The following is a 22041-nucleotide window of genomic DNA, read 5'->3' on the forward strand; positions in this document are numbered from 1 at the left end:
GGTTAGCCAGGTAGGTAAAGTGCCTGCCTGGCAACCCAAAGGTCGTGGGTTCGATTCCCGCCTCGGGTTTGGATCATAGTAAAAATGCAAAAACTTTGGGAGGTGCAATATGGCCATAGAAGCTGATGCGCCAACAACTAATACAAAAAAAAAAAAAAAAAAAAAAAAGGTGGACTGAAGACTATTTCTTCATTGAGTACGACAAAAAAGCAGCATGTTTGTCGTGTAAGGATACTCTATCACTTTTTAAAGAATATACCGTAGTTTTTCTCGACAAACAATTATGAAAGAGTAGAAGATACTGGAATTAAGAAAATGACAAAACACACTGAAAATGTATCAGTGAAGAAATTTATCTGCTGTAAGTGCCAGTTATCAAGTTGTGAATTTGATCACTTGTAAAGGTAAACCGTTCAGTGATGGTGAATTTTATAAACATTTTTAAAAGCTATGGAAAAAATTTGTCCATAGAAACGAGCAATGATACAAGACATTAGTTTGTCTTGACAAACAATTATGTGAAGAGTACAAGATATTGGAAAGAATTTGTTCCAACTATTTTTTGGAAAGCATAAAACAAATGAAATATTTTAGTACATTACTGGGTGACAATACTGATGTAAAGGACACAGCCCAACTCCTTATCTTCATATGTGGAATTAATGATAATTTTGTACCAATTGAAGATTTAGCTGATCTACAGAGTATACATAGAACAACTACAGGTGAAAATCGTTTTAACAAATTTTGACAACTATTTAAAAGTTAGGATTAAATATTAAAAACCTGGTAGGATCAAGACTGACAGTAAAAAAAAATATGATTAAAGAGGCCTGTGCGCTCTGGATTCATTATCAAAACTAAAATTACTGTAACACAGAGCGAAAACTGATACAAAAATAGATTGTGACAAGTTTAATAATAGGAAATATACATATATTAGATTAGATACATACAAACGAAAAAGCTTTTGGTTGTTTTGTCAACCTTCCTCAGTTAAACTGACAGTTAAGAATGGAGCATGAGGGCGTGTACTGCAATCTTGTACGTGAAGTGCGTGATTAATTGTTGGATGTTGAAGCCTGTGGCTGTGATGCATGCGGACGTTGCCAGCGCTTGTCAATAGTCAGGATTGCAGTTTCGATGATAGGGTGGACTTGACATCCACTGTTCCTATTGACTGAGGTACTGGAGCATTTGATGTTCAACGACTCCAACCAGGCACGTCGTCGATAGTGGCGGGACTTATCCACAATCACGACATCGCAGTGTGGGTCAATGTCATGGTGGGTTGACCAAATGTGTTTGGCAATAGCTGAGTGCTCCACATCCGCTAGCTAAGCGGATTGCTCTTTTGTGTTCGAAAAGGTGTTTTTCGAGCCGTCTCCCAGTTTCCCCAATGTAGCAGCTAGTGCAGTCACGGCAAGAGATGCAGTAGACCAATCTGCTTTGTAGTAAGGTGGGGACCGGTGTTTTTACCTTAGAGATGAGGGATCGTAATTTTCTGCCTGGGGGTTGTACGCATTTTATCCCATGTGATTTTAAGACTCTACAAACCTGTTGTGATAGGTTTGGGTATAAAGGCGCTCGCGGCTGTCATTACCTTGGATGTTTCTGTTGGTTGCTACGTGGCCATGTGTCTGTAGCGTCGCACCTGTCAAGGATACTGATGGGATAGCCACACCTCGTAAGATCTGCCTTGACTTTAGCAATTTTGGTGATCCTCTCATTTACAGAGCTAGAGTGTGTCCAGGCACGAGTTAGCAAGGTTCGTGCAGTGGCAAGAAGATGGCTACGCACGTGTGCTGCCCGGATGTTGGTAATAGTTGGACCAGCGTTTGTCAATAGTCAGGATTGCAGTTTCAACGATAGGGTGGACTTGACATCCACCATTCCTGTTGACTGAGGTATTGGAGCATTTGATGTAAATGCTCCAATGTAATTCGACGACAATGTAATTAAACATCATTTACATCAAACATCGATGATGTTTGATGTAATTCGACGACACGCCTGGTTCGAGTTGTTGAACATCAAATGCTCCAATGCATGTGGCTGTGATGCATGCGGACACTGGCAACGTCTGCATGCATCACAGCCACAGGCTTATCTTTCAATGAGGATCTAAAATTTATAGATAAATATTTGGATTACCGGTGGGTCTTAGCTTGAGCGGAATTGTTACTGAAATTTATCTTAATAAAATTGAACAGTTATATTTAACGACGTTTCTTCCAAGTCTAACATTTTATGATATCTTAATCAATATCTATGTGTAGTCAGTTATGGCAAAAAGGACATGTGCTTCGGAACTTGCAATTCATGCTATCAATGATAGCCATGTTTTTCTTTTTAACAAAGCGAAAGTTTTAAATACGCAACATGAATATATTAAATTTTCGATCGCTGAAGCTCTTGAAATGAGATAAAATGCAAATTCCATAAATGTTCGTAGAACTTACACTATTTCAGACTCGTGGACTTTTACGTGCATGTGTGAATGGTAAGTCACACATTGGGTTAGTAAAAATAATCTCGTATCAGGCAATCGATAGGTTTAGGGAGGGTATCATCTGCAAAAAACACTACTTCTTGTGAGCACGGAGTGTATCCGAATAAGTTTGGTCCCTTATAAGAAGTTGAGACGATTTTATGATTTTAGATATATTTTAACTCTATGTATATTTATTTTGTTTCTTAAGGTTAAATCCGACAATTGCTTTCAGTTCTCATGTTAACATGCGGTATTGGTTTGGTTTTTGGGGGTGTTGATGGCTGTCTACTTCTCCTGGCTTTTCTTGATGCATTATGTTGGGGATGAGAATTGAATGCATGACAATCTTTTAATACATATTTATTTATATAATTTTAATGTATTTTTCATAATTTATTTTATTTAATATTAAATATGGGACATTTATTTGTATAATTATATAATCACGTAATCCTTATAAGGTGACCGTTGAGAGAATTCTGTTCCTACATAAAGGTATGAGGTTTCCTTTTATAGTTTATAATAATAACATTAGTAGGACATATTGAGCTTCATTGCTCTAATGATCTTTATTAATATACAGTGAAACTTCTCCTAACGGACACCTCTCTCTAACGAACATCTCTCTACAACGGACATTTTCAAATTCCCCAACTCTCCTCTATTGGTTTTAACATGTTTTCAGCTTCTGTCTAGTGGACATTCTCTGTAACAGACGCGGAGAGGCAATCTGCACTGTTTCGTTTAGATTAGCACTTAATTTGATCTCCCCATAACGGACAGCGGGCGAGCTCATCACGGCCCTTTTTCTAGGAACTTTTCTTCCACATATTGCCTCAGTCGTGTGTTTATTTTCTATTTCCGATTCTCTGAATTTTATCAAGGTTTACGTAGAGGTTCTAAACCCTTTTTCAAGAATTTCAAGGCACGGGTAAAACTTCTGATGAATTCGGTGTGTGCAGTGGGGGTGGGGGGAATTTGGTCGGCCTTTCGTCTTTTGAGTTTCAGTTTTCAGTTTTGTTCAGTGTCGTGTGAAATGCACAATGTCTTCTCGTAAACATTTAACTTTAAAAGATAAAGTCGAACTCATTAATGCATATGATCTGCAAAAAAATAGTGTTCGCAATCTCGCTGCAAAATTCAAAATCGGGAAGACGCAGGTAAGCGACATCCTAAAGAAAAAAAATGAACTGCTTAAACAATTTTGGCAACACGGAAATGATCAGGTTCAAAAATCATTTCCGAAAACTGTTGGACTTCAAATTGACAATGTTACGTATGAGTGGGTTTGTCGGCACGTGCTAAAAAATTCCCATTAATGGGCCTTTTTTTTTTTTTTTTAGGAGCATTAGCAACTAAGGACATATTGCTCCGGGATATGCGGTGGTTATTCCCTGACCTTTCAGCATCCTCCATATTTGGTGGTGACGGACTCGAACCCTGGTCTAATCAAGAAGCGTGTGCTACGCACTGCTGCTCCTTCTCACCTGGCTACGAAGGCGCCAATGGGCCTATTATTAGGGAAAAGGCTTTGGAGGTTGCGAAATCTATGGGAGTAAATGAGTTCAAAGCTTCTGTGGAATGGCTAGACAAGTTCAAAACTCGGCATAAAATTTCTTAGAAAACCGTAAGTGGTGAAGGTGGTACTGGGGTTGTAACAGACTGGACCATCAAATTGGAAGATGTATGTCGTGATTTTGAAGCTAAGGATATTTACAACTGTGACGAAACAGGGTTGTTTTTTAAAGCTCTTCCTGAAAAAACAATGAGTCTAAAAAACGAAAAGTGCCAGGGCGGAAAAATTTTTAAGGAATGCTTGACTGTACTATTGTGTACAAATATGCTGGGAGACTTTGAACAACCTCTCGTTATAGGAAAACCACAAAATCCTCATTGTTTCAAGGGCATAAAGTTGAATCTTTTGAATGTTGACTGGAAGTCTAATAAAAAAGCGTGGATGACACGAGATATCATGAGCGAATGGATAAGTCACTTTAATCAAAACATGATTCGTCAAAACAGAAAAATTATTCTTTTCATGGATAATGCTGCATCTCACCCGCACATTGAATTGTCCAACATTCAAATCGTTTTTCTGCCACCAAACACAACTGCAGAGTGTCAGCCCTTGGATCAAGGGATAATAAAAAATTTTAAACTTCACTACAGAAAAAGTGTTTTAAGACATCTCATTGCAAACATGAACGATGTAACATGTGCGAGTGAACTTGCAAAGAAAATCAGCATCTAGATGCGATTCAATGGATTTTCTCTTCAGTAAACGCAATTAGAAAACAAACTGTCGTGAACTGTTTTGTAAAGTCTGGCTTCTCAAATGCAAAAATTGAAGTTGTGAACAGCAATGTGGAGCAACAAGAAGAATAAGAACTTCAACATCTATTGATAATGTACGATGCTTCAGCTACAAGTGACCCTGGCTACAAAGATAGACTCGAACCTCACTACAGAAGATGGTGCTCTAGATATCAACGACATTATCATCGATACTGTTCAAGAAGTTCCTCACGAGGATGACGAAATGGAAGGTCATTCTGTCAAAGAACATATTAACGATGAACCACCGATGAAAATGGAAGAAGCGCTCATACAAATCAATCGTTTAAAAATGTTTTTCGCCGCTGAAGAAGATACTGAAGGACTTTCGATGGCTCTTCACTCCAAACAAATGTTGAAAACAAAATTAACAGCTGGAAGAAGGTGCAGAAGAAAATAAGTGATAACTGTATGTATTTTTCTTAAGATAAAGTCATAATATGCATAGCACAATTGTATGTATATTATTTACAAAAATATTGTGCAAAATGTGTATATAATTTAATTTTACATTAAACGTTTGACGATTTTTCTTTATCTCTTGTGTATGTAATTGTATATTATTTACAAAAATATTGTTCGAAATCTGTATATATTTTAATTTAATTTTACATTAAACGTTTAACGATTTTTTTTTCTTTCTTTTTTTTTCTCCCTCAGACTTCTTGTTAGCAGACACTTCTCTCTAACGGACAAATTCTCATTCCCCATGGCTGTCCGTTAAAGGGAAGTTTCAATGTATATTATCTGCATGGGTAGCATAGTGGTATTGTTACCGTCCTCCTCACACTGGATGGAAAAGGCCCCGGTTTAAATCTCATCGATGATGGGAAGAACTTTTATGGGCTTTTTTCACTCCGTGGCTGAGTTAGTCAATCTCAGGCGTAGATAGCAAGGTTTTCCCCACAGAAATGGGGGTTTTTTGTCCAGCAAAACAGGCAAATCAACCAGAGAACACATGCAGTTTACAGACACAATACATGAGTATATGTAATGACTTGAGGCGACTCTAATATAATAATTACTGCACATTAATAATGGCAGATAACAGTAAAAGTGAAAAGAAGAGTCATCAGTCTTTCACATTAGATACCAAGAGTAAAATTATTAAACTGAATGATGATAAGTTGTCAAACAGTGAGATAGGTCATAGGCTAAGATTACCTTGCACTACAGTTACTGTTCTTAAAAACAAAGAAAAAATTCTAAATGAAGTGAGAAGTGCTACACCAGTCAGTATGACAATACAGCAGATTCTCGATTTACTGAGACAGTTCAAGACTGCAAATTTAAAAAAAAAAAAAAAAAAAAAAAAAACAGAAATCATAAAATTCAAATAATAACTAAAATAGGTATAAACAGATGTTCTGCAAGTTGTAAATAAGTGATAAGAAGCAGCATGATAAGTCATCATTGGGAGATAATGTACCGATTATCTTGCAACTCCCGCTGTCTTCATACCAGCCCCTGAAAAAAAAAAGAAACGTTTAGTTTGTTTTTGTGCGTTGCATTGATTCTTGTGTTCAGTTGCACCGCAAAAAGACAAATTTTGTTTCATTATTTATGTCAGGGATGTTGAAATTTTTTTTGTTTAGAAATCGTGAAAATAATGGGTAAACACAAAAGAGTTGTGCTTTCAGTTAAACAAAAACTTGAAATTGTTCAAAAGTTTGAAAACAGTGTATCTGTTAAATCTTTAAAGAACCATTATAATGTTGGTGACCAAACCATATACGACATTGTAAAAAATAAAGGGAAGCATCGTATTGGACACACAAACAGTGCGTGGTAAATTTTTTTATTTTTTATCTATTGCCATAATTCTTACGTAGGTTACTGAACATTTTTCAATAAAGTAAGTCCCTGACTTATGCAACTTCGGACTGTCGTAAATCTTTTTTTCACCTTTTTTTTTTTTTTTTTTTTTTAGGATTGTAGTAAAATTTTTTTTGTTTAAACTCCCTTCAAACAAAAAAAATAATAAGCAATCAATAATGACAATCGCGGCACACACAAATTGCACAAGTGAGATACGGAGTAATAAGCAAAAAAATTTGAAAGAAAAGAAGATTCTTAAAATTTATTTATGCTTTTTTTATATGACTGAAGATTTCAGTGAAGGGGACACACACACATTCCACCATAATAGCATAAAAACCCACAGAATTCCAGCTATTGGTATTATTGAAAATGCAATAAGATCGAGTTTACTACCCATTTACAATTAATTAAGTGTACTAACAGAAAAGACCAATAAACTGGAAAGTGCAAATTATTTTTATGGTAGTAACCTCCAGAAATGTGCTTTAGTAAAATGTCAACTCGTGTGGGGTGATAATAGTGAATTTTCGCCTTAACCCTGTGAAGTTCTTTACAGAAAATTTCATTTTTACTGTTATCATGGTGCCAACTAAGAGTGGTGCTAGTAAATCTACCAACAAAAGGAAAGTGATCGATTTGGATCAGAAAATTAAAATAAATAAGGATGTAAGAAAATTAACAAACATTAACAAGTATTGCGCCGAATTCAGATTTGTCAATAATAATATAGTAGCAATATGTTATTAGTCATTCCTGAGTTACGTAAAAGTCGACTTACATAAAAAGTCCTGGAACATATCTCGGGGACTTCTGTATTTTTGGATTAACAGGGAAATCGATTATCCAGGATTTTTTTTTTTACCATCTATCCCAGAAAATTGAGAGTCTACTGTAATTTGCAAATGCAACAATATTATTGCTGATATGGAAAAACTTTTAATGGGGATAGATGATCAAACTACCCTTAAGCCAAGCAATCATCCAGAATAAAGCTCTAAGTCTTTTTGCTGACATGAAAGCCAGGAGAGGGAAGGCAGATAAGGATGCTGAATTTGCTACCAGTAGAGGCTGGTTTAATATTTTTAAACATAGGAGCAACCTCACAACATTAAAGTTCAAGACGAACCAGCCAGTGCAGATACAGGACCTGCAGATAATTTCCCTGATGAGCTAGCCAAGATCACCGATGAGGGAGATTATTCCGAAACACAGATTTTTAATGTTGATGAAACTGGCCTCTAATGCAAAAAAAAAAAGCCTTCGAGATCATTTATAGCAAAGGAAGAGAAGTCAATGCCAGGATGTAAAGTAGCAAAAGATAGGCTAATCCTTTTGTTAGGTTCCAATGCTGCAGGTGATTTTAAATTGAAGCCGATGCTAATTTTTCAGAATATCCATTCTTCCTGTTTATTGGAAATCAAATTCAAAAGCATGGGTTACTGCATTACCTTTTGAACAGTGGTTTTCAAATTACTTTGTACCTGCAGTTAAGGAATACTGTACAGAAAAGTAAACTCCCTTCAAAATTTTACTTCTTTTGGATAATGCACCCAGCCACCTTAAATCATTAGATGACCTTAACCAAAATGTTCAGGTAATTTTCCTCACTGAAAATATTACTTCATTGCTTCAACCAATGGACCAAGATGTTATCGCTGCATTTAAAGCATATTACCTAAGGAGAACATTCACTAAAGCTGCGGCTGCAATAGACAGTGAATATGAAAGTACACCTAGAGGAAATGTAGTAAAAGAATTCTGGAAAGGCTTCACGATCTTGGATAGCATCAAGATGATTAGGGATGCATGGGATGAAGTGAAACAGTCAACACCTAAAGGTGTTTGTAAGAAGTTATGTCCCCAGTTTACTACTGATGATTTTGAAGTATTTGAAAATCATGTTGAAGAAGATTCTACAAATATTGTAGATATATCAAGGCAGTTAGAGCTAGAATTGGAGCCTGAAGAAGTTACTGAACTGGTTGGGTCACATTCACAACCCCTAAGTAATGAAGATCTAGAACTTGAAGAGCTTAGGAGGAATGAAGAGGATTCTCATCCTGGGGATGCATTGAATCCCATTCCTAAACAACTAACTTGCAAGTAACTTTCAAAAGCATTCAGGCTTTTAGAAGGAGCTAAGTCCATTTTTGAAAAGGTGGATCCCAATTTTGAAAGAAGTTCCAAGTAAATGCTGGTATTTTAGATCAATATGCCTGTTATAGAGAAATCTACAGAGAAAAGAAAAGAAGAGCCATAATTCAAACTTCATTGGATTCCTACTTCCATAAAAGACTAGCATCTGCCCAAACCTTAGATCAGCCTTCAACATCAACTGAAAGTCCTTCTCGAGCATCAGCTAGGTCTACAAAAAGTCCATTCAAATTGCCTGCAAGGAAGCGTTCAGCTGTAGAAGAAGATCCAGATGATGTAGAATTTGTGCCATCACTTTCAGATTTGCTTCAATAAATTTATACTAGTAGGGTGTACAGTTGTTGTGTGCAATAATTTGGCTTTTAGGAGCATTAGCAACTAAGGACATATTGCTCCGGAGATATACAGTGGTCATTCTCTGACCTTTCTGCATCCTCCGTATTTGGTGGTCACGGGCTCGAACCCCGATCTAATCAAGAAGTGTGTGCTTTACACTGCTGCTCCTGCCCACTTGGCTACGGAGGCACTGGGTGTACAGACAAAAGTGAATTAACTATACAGGGTGTTTCAAAAATGATGGAATAATTTAAAGGTGAAAAGTACAAACTAAAATAAGCAAAAAAATCCCAGCGAACATCAGGCTGCAAATGAACCGTTTTCGAGATAATGCACATTTTCTGTTAAGATCCACCACTGACTATGAGAGCATTAGTTTAGCAAAAAGCCTGTGAATCCTTTGCTAAGGGTGGTTTTTATTAAGCATAAGATAATACATTTTTAATTTTTGGTTTTAACGCCACAGGATTTTACAGATGTTACATGTTACAGGATGTTCTTTCTAACACCCTTCCCAGAAGCATAACACCATCAGGTGTTATGCTTCTGGGCCTACCTGCTCGTACTCCATGTGCGAAGCGCCCATGTTCTCTAAGGCGTTGATGTACCCTGATGAATGTGCGCCTGTTGGCTACCTTCGGCGGGGAAATGCTTCTCGGTGCAAATGTGCAGACGAGTGCACTGCTGCTGGCTTTACCACACATGAAGTGCATGTCTGCATACTCTTCGTTGCTGTAACCTCTTTCCATGTTGACTATCCTTTGACAAATACCAATATGCCTGCTATGTCTCAGAGCATTGAGAGAGGGAAAAGGGAGAGAATGAGCATAACCTGACCTAAGCTAACAAGTCAGTGGTCGATCCCAACTAGAAATGTGCAATATCTCGAAAACGATTCACTTAAAGACCCATGTTTACTAGGGTTTTTTTGCATATTGTAGTCTGTACAGTTCGCCTTTAAATTATTGACCATCACTTTTGAAACACCCTGTATAATATCGGTGTAGATACACCATAGTTTACCCATAAATTTGAACTATGTATTTAGTGTAAAGGCATCATTTTAATTGTATCTCATATTGTGGGTGCCTTCCCAACAAGATAGCTGGTATTGCACTACTTCAAATAAAAAACACTTCTCTAGCAGAGAAGACTATTGTTATTTATTTTCAGTGGACCACCCAAACAATTGTTTTGAAGCTAGTGGGCTCCATCATCAGTGGATGGACAGGTACCCTAAACCCATAAGAAATTATGCCCTGTGCATTTCGTTTTCTAATACATTATTATTACCTACACCATTTGGCAGCGCCTCCGTAGCCAGGTGGGAAGGAGCAGCAGTGCGTAGCACACGCTTCTTGATTAGACCGGGGTTCGAGCCCGTCACCACCAAATAAGGAGGATGCGGAAAGGTCAGTGGGATGACCACCGCATATTCCCGGAGCAATATGGCCTTAGTTGCTAATGCTCCTAAAAACCAAATAACAAACAAACAACAACAACAACCATTTGGCATCTCTCATATTGCGGAAATAACTTTGCAACTGTGATGGCATGTTGCATCACCCACTGATGATGAAACCCACTAGCTTCGAAATGATCATCTAGGTGGTTGTATCCACTGAAAATAAATAACAGTGGTCTTCTCTACTAGAGAAGCGTTATTTATTTGAAGTAGTGCAATACCAGCTATCTTGTTGGGAAGGCACCCACAATACGAGATACAATTAAAATGATGCCTTTACACTAAATACGTAGTTCAAATTTATGGGTAAACTATGGTGTATCTACACCGATATTATATAGTTAATTACCTAAACCTATAAGAAATTATGCCTTGTGCATTTCGTTTTCTAAGACAAGGTGAATGTATTGAGGTAATGCAGAAGCACGTTTATATCATTTATTTTGTCAAAAGTAAGGTTTTAAAATGATCAATCCTCTCTAATCATATCCCCAACCTCCTACTTTTTAAATTTTCCTATCTTTTACTCTTATTAATTTTTTCATCCCTTTAATACTGCCAAACATACAGTGTTTAAATGTTATGTTTGACGGTCACAAGCCTTTATGTAAATGCAGAGTGCAGGGATTTTTCTTTTACAGTTTTGTAAGTTGTTGCATTAATATTTAATTGCAGTGTTAACGGTAAGTGCTATGTTTAATTTTGTGGGAATTTCAAGTGATTTTCAGATTTCATTTGCAGATTTTCATCTGCAAATGAAAAAAATGTAGTGATCCACTTTATGACAAAGGCCCGGAACTTAACCTGTAGTCACTGCAGGGTATACCTGTATATATACACCAACATAAATAAACAAAGATATATATAATAAAACCATAAAACAAACAAAAATATAAATAAACATAATAAACAATGTCTTTAGATCACATGTTTTAAAGAGGAAAGGAAAGTTTTGATGACAACAAACAGAAGAGTACCACTGAGTACATTCAAGACAAACATATCAGGTGCTTACAGAGAGAGAGATTCAATGTGAGCAATGAAGACATTTGTTTGTATCTACACTGACTAGGAAAAGTGTACAAATTATGCAAATGGATTCCAATTCACAGCTGACAACAAACTCCAGAGAGAGAGAGACTATCAATTTGCTTTTTGCCACAATAATGATCCATTTTTTTGGATGGGTTGTTGACTTGCAACAAAAAATGGCTTATATACAAAGACACAGAATGATCACATCATTAGTTATCAGCATGTGAATCTGTGCTGCAAATATTGAAGCCCACACTCCACCAAGGGAAGATTTTGCTGTATCTGGTGGAATACATCTGGAATTAACATTAGTAGAGGCATACAATGCAAGAGAGCAAGCTTATATAGCATCAGCCAAAAAAAAAAAAAAACTCCTTCCCATTTTTCACCCATCCATTTATTTCAAATGCTTGTCTAGTTCTCCCTTGAATTTAAGCTAACAACTTCCACAACAACAGATGTAATTTTGTTTCAGCAATTAACTACTCGCTAGCTAAAGGCAAATTTCCAGACATCTATTCGACAACTGTCTTTCCTATTTCAGTTTATGCCCCCTCAGGTTTGTAATCTGAGCGACAGAAGAATCTTATCAGCATTGAGCCTGCTCAATCCATTCAAGGCCTTATATACCTCAATCAGATCGCCTCGCAGTTGCCTAGTCTCCAGATGCTGCAATTTGCAGAACTTAAGGCTTTCTTTGTAAGAGCACCACATTGTTCCTTTCACCAGTCTTGTTGCCCTTCTCTATACTCGTTCTAGCAACTGTACATCCTTCCTACAATGAGCATCAAAAGCTTTCCTGAAACCCAAGAATATGATATCAAAATTATTTTTTGCATCCAGCTCCTTTGTGACCACGTCATAGTATCCAATCAAATTGGTCAGACAAAACTTCCCCTTAACAAACCCATGCTGTGTCTGAATTATTACTGCAGTCTTGTCTAGATGATCCTGCAATGCTTCTTTAACCATTGGCTCCATTATTTTCTCTGGAACAGAAGTCAAACTAACAGGTCTGTAATTACTTGTGTCACCCTTTGATTCCCCCACCCTTTGTGAATTGGAGATACATTTGCAGATCTCCAGTCTGTGGGGACTTCCCCTGAATTCAAGGATGCGCTCATAATTATGGCTAAAGGTTTGCTTGCTTACTTTGCCACTTCCCCTGAGTTCAAGGATGCGCTCATAATTATGGCTAAAGGTTTGCTTGCTTACTTTGCCACCTCCTTGAATATAACTGGATAGATCCCATCCACCCCAGGTGCCTTTCTTATGTTTAACTTCAACAACTTCTCCTCCACTTTACTCTCAGTTATTACAAAATCATTTAACTCGCTGTTAGCGTTTGATAAACATCTGGCCGTCTCCTCCTTGAATAACTCGTGTGAATGTAGTTCAAAATACTCATTTAGTTTGGCAGCTATCTGAGGATGATCATCTACAGTCAAACCACTGATATCAAGTGGATGAATCTGATTCATCCCTTCCTTTTATAGTTTATATAAGTAAAGAAATCTTTGCTGTTTTTCTTTTCATCCTTTGCCAAAGATTTCTCTTAATCTGCCTTCATTTGCCTAACCTCCTTTATGACTTGATTACAGACTAGTTTATATCCACAATAGGCTTCTGTGTCACCTGATAATTTATATGCATCCCATGAATTTTTCTTCTCTGCCACAAGACACATCAGTTCATCTGATATCCATTTGGGCCTAAACCTAGAACAGTATTTGGAACAAAACGCCTAGTTGCTTCCAAAATTACTTCCTTGAATGCTTCCTATTTAGAATTTGCTGTTTTAAACATCATGAGTTTATCCCACTGTATAGAATTTAAAATATCTCTGAGACCACTGTAGTCAACTTTACAAAAGCAAAAACCCTTATATTTACCCCTGATGATAGTTGATAGTTACATCTTTAAGTAAATCCACATCAGTACACCATGATCACTGCCACCTAGTGGTTTATCTGTAAATTCTTAATGCATGAAAAATCACTTCTGATAATCAGATCAATCTTGTTGTTCATCTGATTGTTGCCTCTCTTGTTGCCTCCCTAATATGTTGCTGTAGAAAACTATCAACCACCGAAAGGGTGGTTGCCTTTTAAATGCAACAGAGCAAGGGAAGATGGATCTGAAGCAATTTTGGAAAACACTTAACATCCTTGATGGAACACACAACATTTCAAGAGCCTGGAATGATGTGCCAACAATTTGTATGAGCGAAGTTTGGGAAAAAACCTTCTAAAACATTCCGAGCTTAACAACGAAGCTTCAACAAAGATGAGGTTACAAAAGAAATTGTACTCTACTCAGCCTACAACACCCTGTGATTAATGTGTCTTACTTATGCTTCAGGTTCGCTTTTAAGTTACCTTCAGTTCATCACCAGAAGAGTATAGACTTTGATTCATTGTGTGGTTTAGAAAAAATGTACACTTTGGTTTTTATTCGCCTTAGTAGCCCTTTAAAGCCTACATGGCATATGAAATACATATCACTTTTTACAGTACAATAATATGCATTCCCCCTCCTCTTTTATGTTTTCTTTTCTTATGTACCACTCTGGCTACTTCACCGCTGTCCCCAGATAAAGTTTTTATTTGTTATGGTATATAACTATTTTTCTTCATTCTTCTGAGGATATTATGTGGCTTTTGTAATTTTGACATATCAGGGATATAGTAGCAATATTTTATTAGCTTTTCCTGAGTTACATAAAAATCGACTTACGTAAGAAGTCCTAGAATGTATCTCTTACTTATGTCGGGGACACTGTATTTACTTGTTTCATGACCCCCCAGCAGTTCCTGAAATCTCCAGCAACTTGCTTTCTGGGCTACTGCTCATTCCAATAGAACCAGTGCAAGAATCATTTCCACCTCTCCAGGGCTGAATTGATTGACAAAGGCTCTCATCATATACTCCCTCCTATCTTGTCTGGGCAGGATTACAATTTAACCCTAACTCTTGACTTTTTTTTTCAACATTGACCTGTACTTGTTAAGTAAATCCGTAGATCTCCTACACTTAATGTCATTAGTGCCAACGTGTACAATGATATCACCTTTTGTGCCCTTAAAAGATGATATCTGCTCTACAATGTCATCAACTTTTGCCCCTGGCAGACATACCCTGGTCCTATTCCACCTATCCTTTTTGCACAATATATTTCCCATTTCCCTGAAAATTGAGTCACCAACAATAATTAACTCCTGTGTAGGACCAGCACATTCTGCCCTGAAGATTGCCGCTGTGTTTCCTGGTGCACAAGAGTGAGCTCTGGTGCTGAGTTGGACAGCTGAAAGCTTGATGGGCACCCTACTGTAATTCCTTCAAGGGCATCTACCTCTCTTCAAACTCTCAATAGTGCATTACAAGCTTCTACTCTCTGGTCAAATGATGACAGAGGACAATAAAGTGTTTATGTTAATTTTTTTTTTATAAATACTTTAATTTTATCTTAAAAATATGCACAAACACATATGGTCTTCTGATTTGAGTATTCTATCATTTGAGGCAATGGCAGCATATAGCCCAAACACAAATATAACTGCTCAGGAATATCTAAAAGAATATCCACAATTATATATAAAATTAGGCAAATTAAGACTACTTAAACAGTGGATTAATTTGCTAAATTTTAATATCCAATAAATTTAATTTCTATAACCTTTAGAAATTCTTACCTTTTGTAAATTAGTTATTGTAAGATATTTTCGTTTTGTATTTTGTAAGTTTATTTCTTAAGTTTCAACAGTTGTTATCTGCTTAATTTCTGTAATATAAATGAGAATAAAATATTTTCAACATTTTCTTTTTGATATTTTTATTTTATTTTTTATTTTCTCATTAATTTAGCAGTAGGACCAATACGAACTTAGTGGACGAACAAAATCACTATTTTCTTGACTTGATATATCAAAAAAAATAATAAATTATTAAATAGCATACTTACCTAATTTAGCTGCCTTCTTAGTTTCAGCTTTTGAAAGATGATGATAAACAAGTGACATAACCACAGTGTCAATGGAATATCCTTGATCCTATGTGCATAACAATAAAAAATCTTAGTATTGAAAATTACTGTAAAAAATAAGAGAACTCACTTATCCTCTTGTGTTTTTGTGGCCAGAAAATGTGATGTTCATAGCAGAATGACATAAGTTGGCTTGGTATTGCACTATTTTAAAATAATGGCATTGACAAAAAAGAGCAGTGGAAACTCATGGTGAGATGGAGTCTTTTTCTACTGTGAACATTTACTAAGCAGTCTAAATCCTGCTGTAACAAAAACATAAGAAAAGATAAGGAGGCTTTCTTACTTTTCATAATTTTGAAAAGGCCAACTAACATAAGCTATTTTGTAATTTCAAAATTGAAATTAACAGTAGTACTCAGATTATTTTAATTTACTTTTATTTTATTTTATTAAAAATAAAATATTTATATCTGCTTAAAATAAAACTAATAATAAACCTAAAATAAGACTAAAATAATATCCTAAAATAAAAACTGAAGGGAAAGGGGAGTTATATCTGGATTTATTCCTTATTGAACTTTCAAAAAAACCAATGCAAGTGGGAAAACATTTTAAATGGGAGTTCTATAGATTAAAAAATGCATATGCATGGCACCTTGCAGGACTGATTATGAGACCAGAAGAAAAGAGTTCTACAAGCAGAGATCGTTATAACAGGCATTTACTGTATTTATATTAACGTATGTATAGAAATTCCCTTAAGAAAAGGGAAGGGTGAGATGATGTAAATGCTTGCAGCAGTTTTTGTAATGTATGCATAATTATCATTAAATAAAACAGCATTCCAAACCGATGTGCTGTCTCTTACATATAGTAATCATCATCATGAATTGTTTTGGTGTTGTATTACTACAAATAAAAGGCACTTTTCTTTTAAAAAAATAGGTGCCTCCCATCTATAATCCAGCACATTATTAGTGGGATATATATATATATATATATATAGAACTAATACTATATAATGCAGTTTATCACACATGCCATAATTTATCAAAGAAAAAAGCAGTTTTGAAATCTGTTATATTATTCTCTTCATTGATAAGCTTACCTTCATTTTCTGAATTATATCATCCGAATCATGAACACTAATAGAAGGTAGAGCATAGCCTATAAGAGTATGATAATTAGCAGGGCAATCCAAATCTAGCATGAGCTTCAGTATGCGGTAAATTCCTGAGGAAAAAGCAACAAAAAAAAAAGATTTCATTAAGCAATTCCAATATAATGATCTAATGGAAAATAAAAATTTCAATAAAGCCACCAAAATAATTCAATTAGCTATATCCTAACTGAGAAGTTTTATTCCATCTATTTTTTTTACATAGTATATGTGTAAAAAAAATAGATAAAATAAAATAAAGGTGTCTCCAGTCAAAGAAAATTAACCCTTTCACGAGCAAATTTTTCAAAGATGTGTGCTCCTTTGTAATCCATTTCCAATAAAGGTGGGTCCTGTGGGGTATCTTATGAATATTACAGTTTTGTAAAATGAAAACTTTTTACATAAATACCTTTAAATATTATTTCATCCTTATTTTGATTTATTTATCTAGCATTAAAGTTGAATTATTGTAAAAAAAAAATTTTTTTTTATGTAAACCCCAAACATGAGAGGTATTAGAACCTATAGTACTTAGTACCATGCTTGGGTTGGAGGTTGACAAGACGAAAGAAGATATTTGCTGACATTGGACTTGAACTTCTGTAGACTGTAATTTTCAGGAAATACGTATGAAGGATGGTTGTTCCAGAATATGGCAGTTGAATGAATAAATGAGGAAGATGAAAAGTTGGTTCTGTGAGTTTGAAGTTGGACAGTAAATGGATGTTGGTTGGTGAAAGCACGTGTTCGGACTGTTTTGAAAGAGAGAGCAGGAATTACAGAAGCCAATTAAAAAGAAAAGTGCCCATGGAAATATCTGTAGAAGAGGTATGCAGCAGAAACAGTACGTCTATGAGACAGTGAGAGAAGAGACTCTATCAGAGATGAATCATTAATTAATCTAACTGCCCTCTTCTGAATGGAATCAAGAAGCCTGAGAGAAGTTTTGGGGGCACCGCCCCAGATGTGGAAACAATATTCCATGGTAGGGCGGATTTTCGATTTGTATAGAGTGAACAGCTGTTTGGAAGAAAAGTAACACCGAGAGCGAAAGAGAAAACCAAGTTTTTTAGATGCAGAGGAAGCATTATTTGTAATGTGCTTGTGCCAAAAGAGATTAGAAGTCAGGGTAATCCCCAAAAGAGATATATCATTTTGCCTAGAAATCGGAGTGTCACCAAAGATAAGCATAGTAGCAGAAGAATCCTTTTTGCAAGATATAAGACAGGACTGAGTTTTAGAAGGATTGAAATCAACTAAGTTGTCTTTGCCCCACTGGAGAATTACCTGGAGATCGGCATTTAAGGAATTGGTAGCGGATATTCGAGAAGTTGAAGCTGATTGAGCAGGGTGAGGTTTCTCAAACTGGAAAGTGGAATGCAACGTGCTATCATCAGCAAAACTATGGATAGCATTTCGGGTCAATGGAAGAAGGTCATTAATATACAAGAGAAAAAGTGGGGGGAAAGAACTGAACCTTGGGGGACACCAGAATTAGTGGAGAAGTTAGAAGACAGAGAGCCATCTACCATCACCCTCAGTGAGCAGTCAGAGAGATTGAAAGCCTTTGAGATGTCAAGAGCAACCCTGTGTTTCACAGAACTTTCCATTGAATTAGTCTATAAATAGGTAACATAAGCCAGATTTTCAAATCTGTTAAATTATTCTCTTCATTGATAAGCTTACCTTAATTTTCTGAATTATATCATCCAAATCATAAACCCTAATAGAAGGTAGACCGGAATTTAAAAAAATTCAAAAAATTCATAAAAAAATTTGTTAAAAAAATATAAACTCACCATTATTTTTATTTTTGTGTGACACAATAGTATCTGCTACATCTATTTATGTATCACTTAATTTGATTTCATCAACTTCTGGAGCTGAATTCCAAAGAAATTTTTTTTTAATTTTGGCTTTGGTAAACCAAAGTCAGACCCAACAGCAGATAAATATGATGTCCTCCTCAGACTATCATGGCTATTTTCATGCCACCACCTAATAAAACTCTGCACTATTATATTTGGAAACACAGATAAGAGATGGCAGCATGTACTAGAAAAATTTCAAGGCAATTCATACACATTTATATTAAATATTACAAAGATATGGGGAAAGGGTTAATTAAAAAACAAAATTTGAAAAAGTCTACATTACTAAGCACACACTGTTGCTAGAAGTAATGGCTTAGAAAGGTGTGATCTGCAGAGCTCCAAAACTATACACCTTGGGGGGGGGATGGCTAAAGTGTATAAGGCCCTGGGGGGGAATAAGTAAAATGAATGATGGAGGAAAATTTTCCCTGATGAGTGAGACAACACTAGAAGGTAGAATTATAAGTACAAAATCTTATAGAATAGCAATAAACTAAATCTTATGAAGTTTAACTTCAGGCAACATATCATGGAATGTGAAATAAGTGACCTGGAAGAGTGGCTAGGGTGAAGATTTGGCAAAGCTCAGAGAGGAATTGGATAGGACTTTTCCTGATGGGAATAATAATGAGAGTGCTTTTTCTAGCAGATGCAAAAAAGGTTTGCTTCCTTGCATTTACACCATAATGCCATTTTAATACTAAAACCAATTGGTATTTATATAGTCAAACATTTTGGAGTGCTATTCAGTTCATCATCATCATCAGCCATTTTCAATCCACTGCAGGATGAAGGCCTCTCCAGCAACTTTCCAGTTCCTTCTGTTTTGAGCACTGGCCATCCATTTACTACCCACAAACTCATGAATTTCATCTATTCATCTCCGCCTTTGTCTTCCAGGTTTTCTTCTAGCTCCTCTTGGGTACCATTCTGTTATTTTCTTAGTCCATTTGTCATCTTGTCTTCGAGCTGTGTCCTGCCCAAGACCATTTTAGTTTTTTAGTTTTGATAAGAATGTCCTTTACTTGAGTTTGCTGCCTAATCCATGTGTTTCTCTTCTTATCTAACAGTCTGATTCCCAACATAATTCGTTCCATTCTTCGCTGTGTAGTTCTCAGCTTCTCTTCCATTCTTTTGGTGAGTGCCCAAGTTTCACTTCCATAAGTCATGGTGGGGAGTATACTTTGGTTCATTATTTTACGTTTCAGACAAACTGGGATATTGCTCTTTAGTATGTGACTATATTTCTTGAATGCTATCCATCCAAAATTTATTTTTCTTTGACTTCCAGCCATTTATCATTATTACAGCTGATAACTTGTCCCAGATAATTATATGACTCCACCTTTTCAATTACTGCTCCTTCAATCATTATTTCCCTTTCTGTGGCATACTTGTTCATCATTACTTTTGTTTTAGCCATATTCATCTTTAGTCCAAAATCATTACTAACTCTGCATAACTGATTAAGATTTTCCTCTAATTCTTTGGGATTGTGGCTTATGACCATAATGTCATCTGCAAATCGTAAATGGTTTAGGTACTCTTCATTCACATTGACTCCTTTCTGCGACCAGTCCAATCTTTTGAAAACTTCTTCAAGGGCAGCTGCAGGGGATATTGTCTCCTTGTTGAACTCCTTTCTCAATTTTAAATTTGCTACTGTCTTTGTCTAGTCTAATAAAGGAGGTAGCATTCTCATATATTTTCTTCAAAATCATAATATATGGGGTATCTATGTCTTGTCTTTTCACTGCCTGAAACATTGTCTTAGCATTAGCATTAGCAGAGGCATATGATGCAAGAAAGCAAGCTTATTCAGCATCAGCCAAAAAAAAAAAAAAAAAAAAAACACACCACTCTCATTTCACCCCTCCGTTCGTTCGAAATACCTGTCCAGTTGAGCTTTAAATTTGTTTAGGCTATCAACTTCAACAACAAGTGATGGAAGTCAGTTCCACCAACCAACCACCCGCTGGCCAAAGGCAAATTTCCGCACATCTATCCGACATCCGTCCTTCCTCAATTTGAATTTATGCCCTCTGAGGTGATTATTCTGAGCAAGATGAAGAATCCCATTGGCATTGAGCATGCTCAAACCATTCAAAGCCTTATACACCTCTATCAGATCACCTCGCCGGTGCCTAGTCTCCAGACTCTGTAATTTGCAAAACTTAAGCCTTTCTTCGTAAGAGCAACCCTTTGTTCCATTCACTAATCTTGTTGCCCTTCTCTGTACTCGTTCCAGCAGCTCTACATCCTTCTTGAAATGAGGGCTCCAGACCTGTATACAGTACTCAAGATGTGGCCTAACCATTGCCTTATACAAGGGAATAATCACCTCCCTATCCCTGCTATAAAAATTCCTGTACATCATTGACAAGACACCATGAGCTACTCTTGCAGCTCGTCTGCACTGCTCAGAGAACTTCATATCTGCCTGCACAACCACCCCCAAGTCCCTTTCATTCTCTACCACTGTCAGTGTAGTACCGCAGAGTTGATACGTTGCTCTGGGGTTACTGTTTCCCATATGTAGTACTTTACATTTGTCAATGTTAAACTTCATTTGCCACCTCTCAGCCCATCTGTTCAACCTTTCCAGATCCTGTTGCAGCAGCATAGTGTCAGTAGTGTCCTTAACAACCCTGCCAACCTTTGTATCATCTGCAAACTTGGACATTAAACTTGATATCCCATCTTCAATATCATTCATAAACACCGAAAACAACAACGGACCCAACACTGAACCCTGAGGAACTCCACTAATAACATTAGTCCACGTTGAGCAGTGTCCATTGATTACCACTCTCTGTCTTCTGCCACTCAACCATCCCCTTATCCATAGCAGCAATTTGCCTCCAATGCCACACTGCTCCAATTTGTGCAGCAGTCTTCCATGTGCAACAGTATCAAAAGCCTTTCTAAGATCCAAATATATAATATCAAAGTTATTCCCTGCATCCAGTTCTTTTGTGACTACATCATAGTATCCAATCAAATTGGTCAGGCAAGACCTGCCCTTAACAAAACCATGCTGCGTCTGAGCTATAACTGAATTCTTGTCTAGATGATCCTGCAGTGCTTCTTTAACCAGTGACTCCATTAATTTTCCTGGAACAGAAGTTAAACTAACAGGTCTATAATTACTTGTGTCAGCCTTTGATCCTCCTTTGTGAATTGGGGTTACATTTGCACATCTCCAGTCTATGGGTACCTCCCCTGAGTCCAAAGAAGCTCTCATAATTATGGCTAGGGGTTTGCTTACTTCCTTTGCTGCCTCCTTTAATATAACTGGATAGATCCCATCCACCCCAGGTGCCTTTTTTATGTTTATCCTCAACAATCTCTCCTCCACTTTCCTCTCAGTTATTACAAAAT

The 22041-nt window shown here is 36.5% G+C and overlaps 1 protein-coding gene across 1 annotated transcript in view; it reads right to left on the reverse strand.

Moving 5' to 3' along the window:
* Positions 1–22041, reverse strand: part of LOC150083867 (leucine-rich PPR motif-containing protein, mitochondrial-like) — a 314087-nt gene that overhangs the window by 208315 nt on the left and 83731 nt on the right. Inside the window, exons 13-14 of the mRNA XM_090375475.1 lie at positions 16733–16857; positions 15601–15688 (exon numbers count right to left, since the gene is read on the reverse strand). Coding sequence (XP_090231601.1) covers positions 15601–15688; positions 16733–16857 — 213 coding nt within the window. The remainder of the gene's footprint in view (positions 1–15600; positions 15689–16732; positions 16858–22041) is intronic.

The sequence above is a fragment of the Mastigoproctus giganteus genome, chromosome 6 (genome assembly GCF_048544385.1).
Source record: "Mastigoproctus giganteus isolate SK-2022 chromosome 6, ASM4854438v1, whole genome shotgun sequence".
NCBI lineage: Eukaryota > Metazoa > Arthropoda > Arachnida > Uropygi > Thelyphonidae > Mastigoproctus > Mastigoproctus giganteus.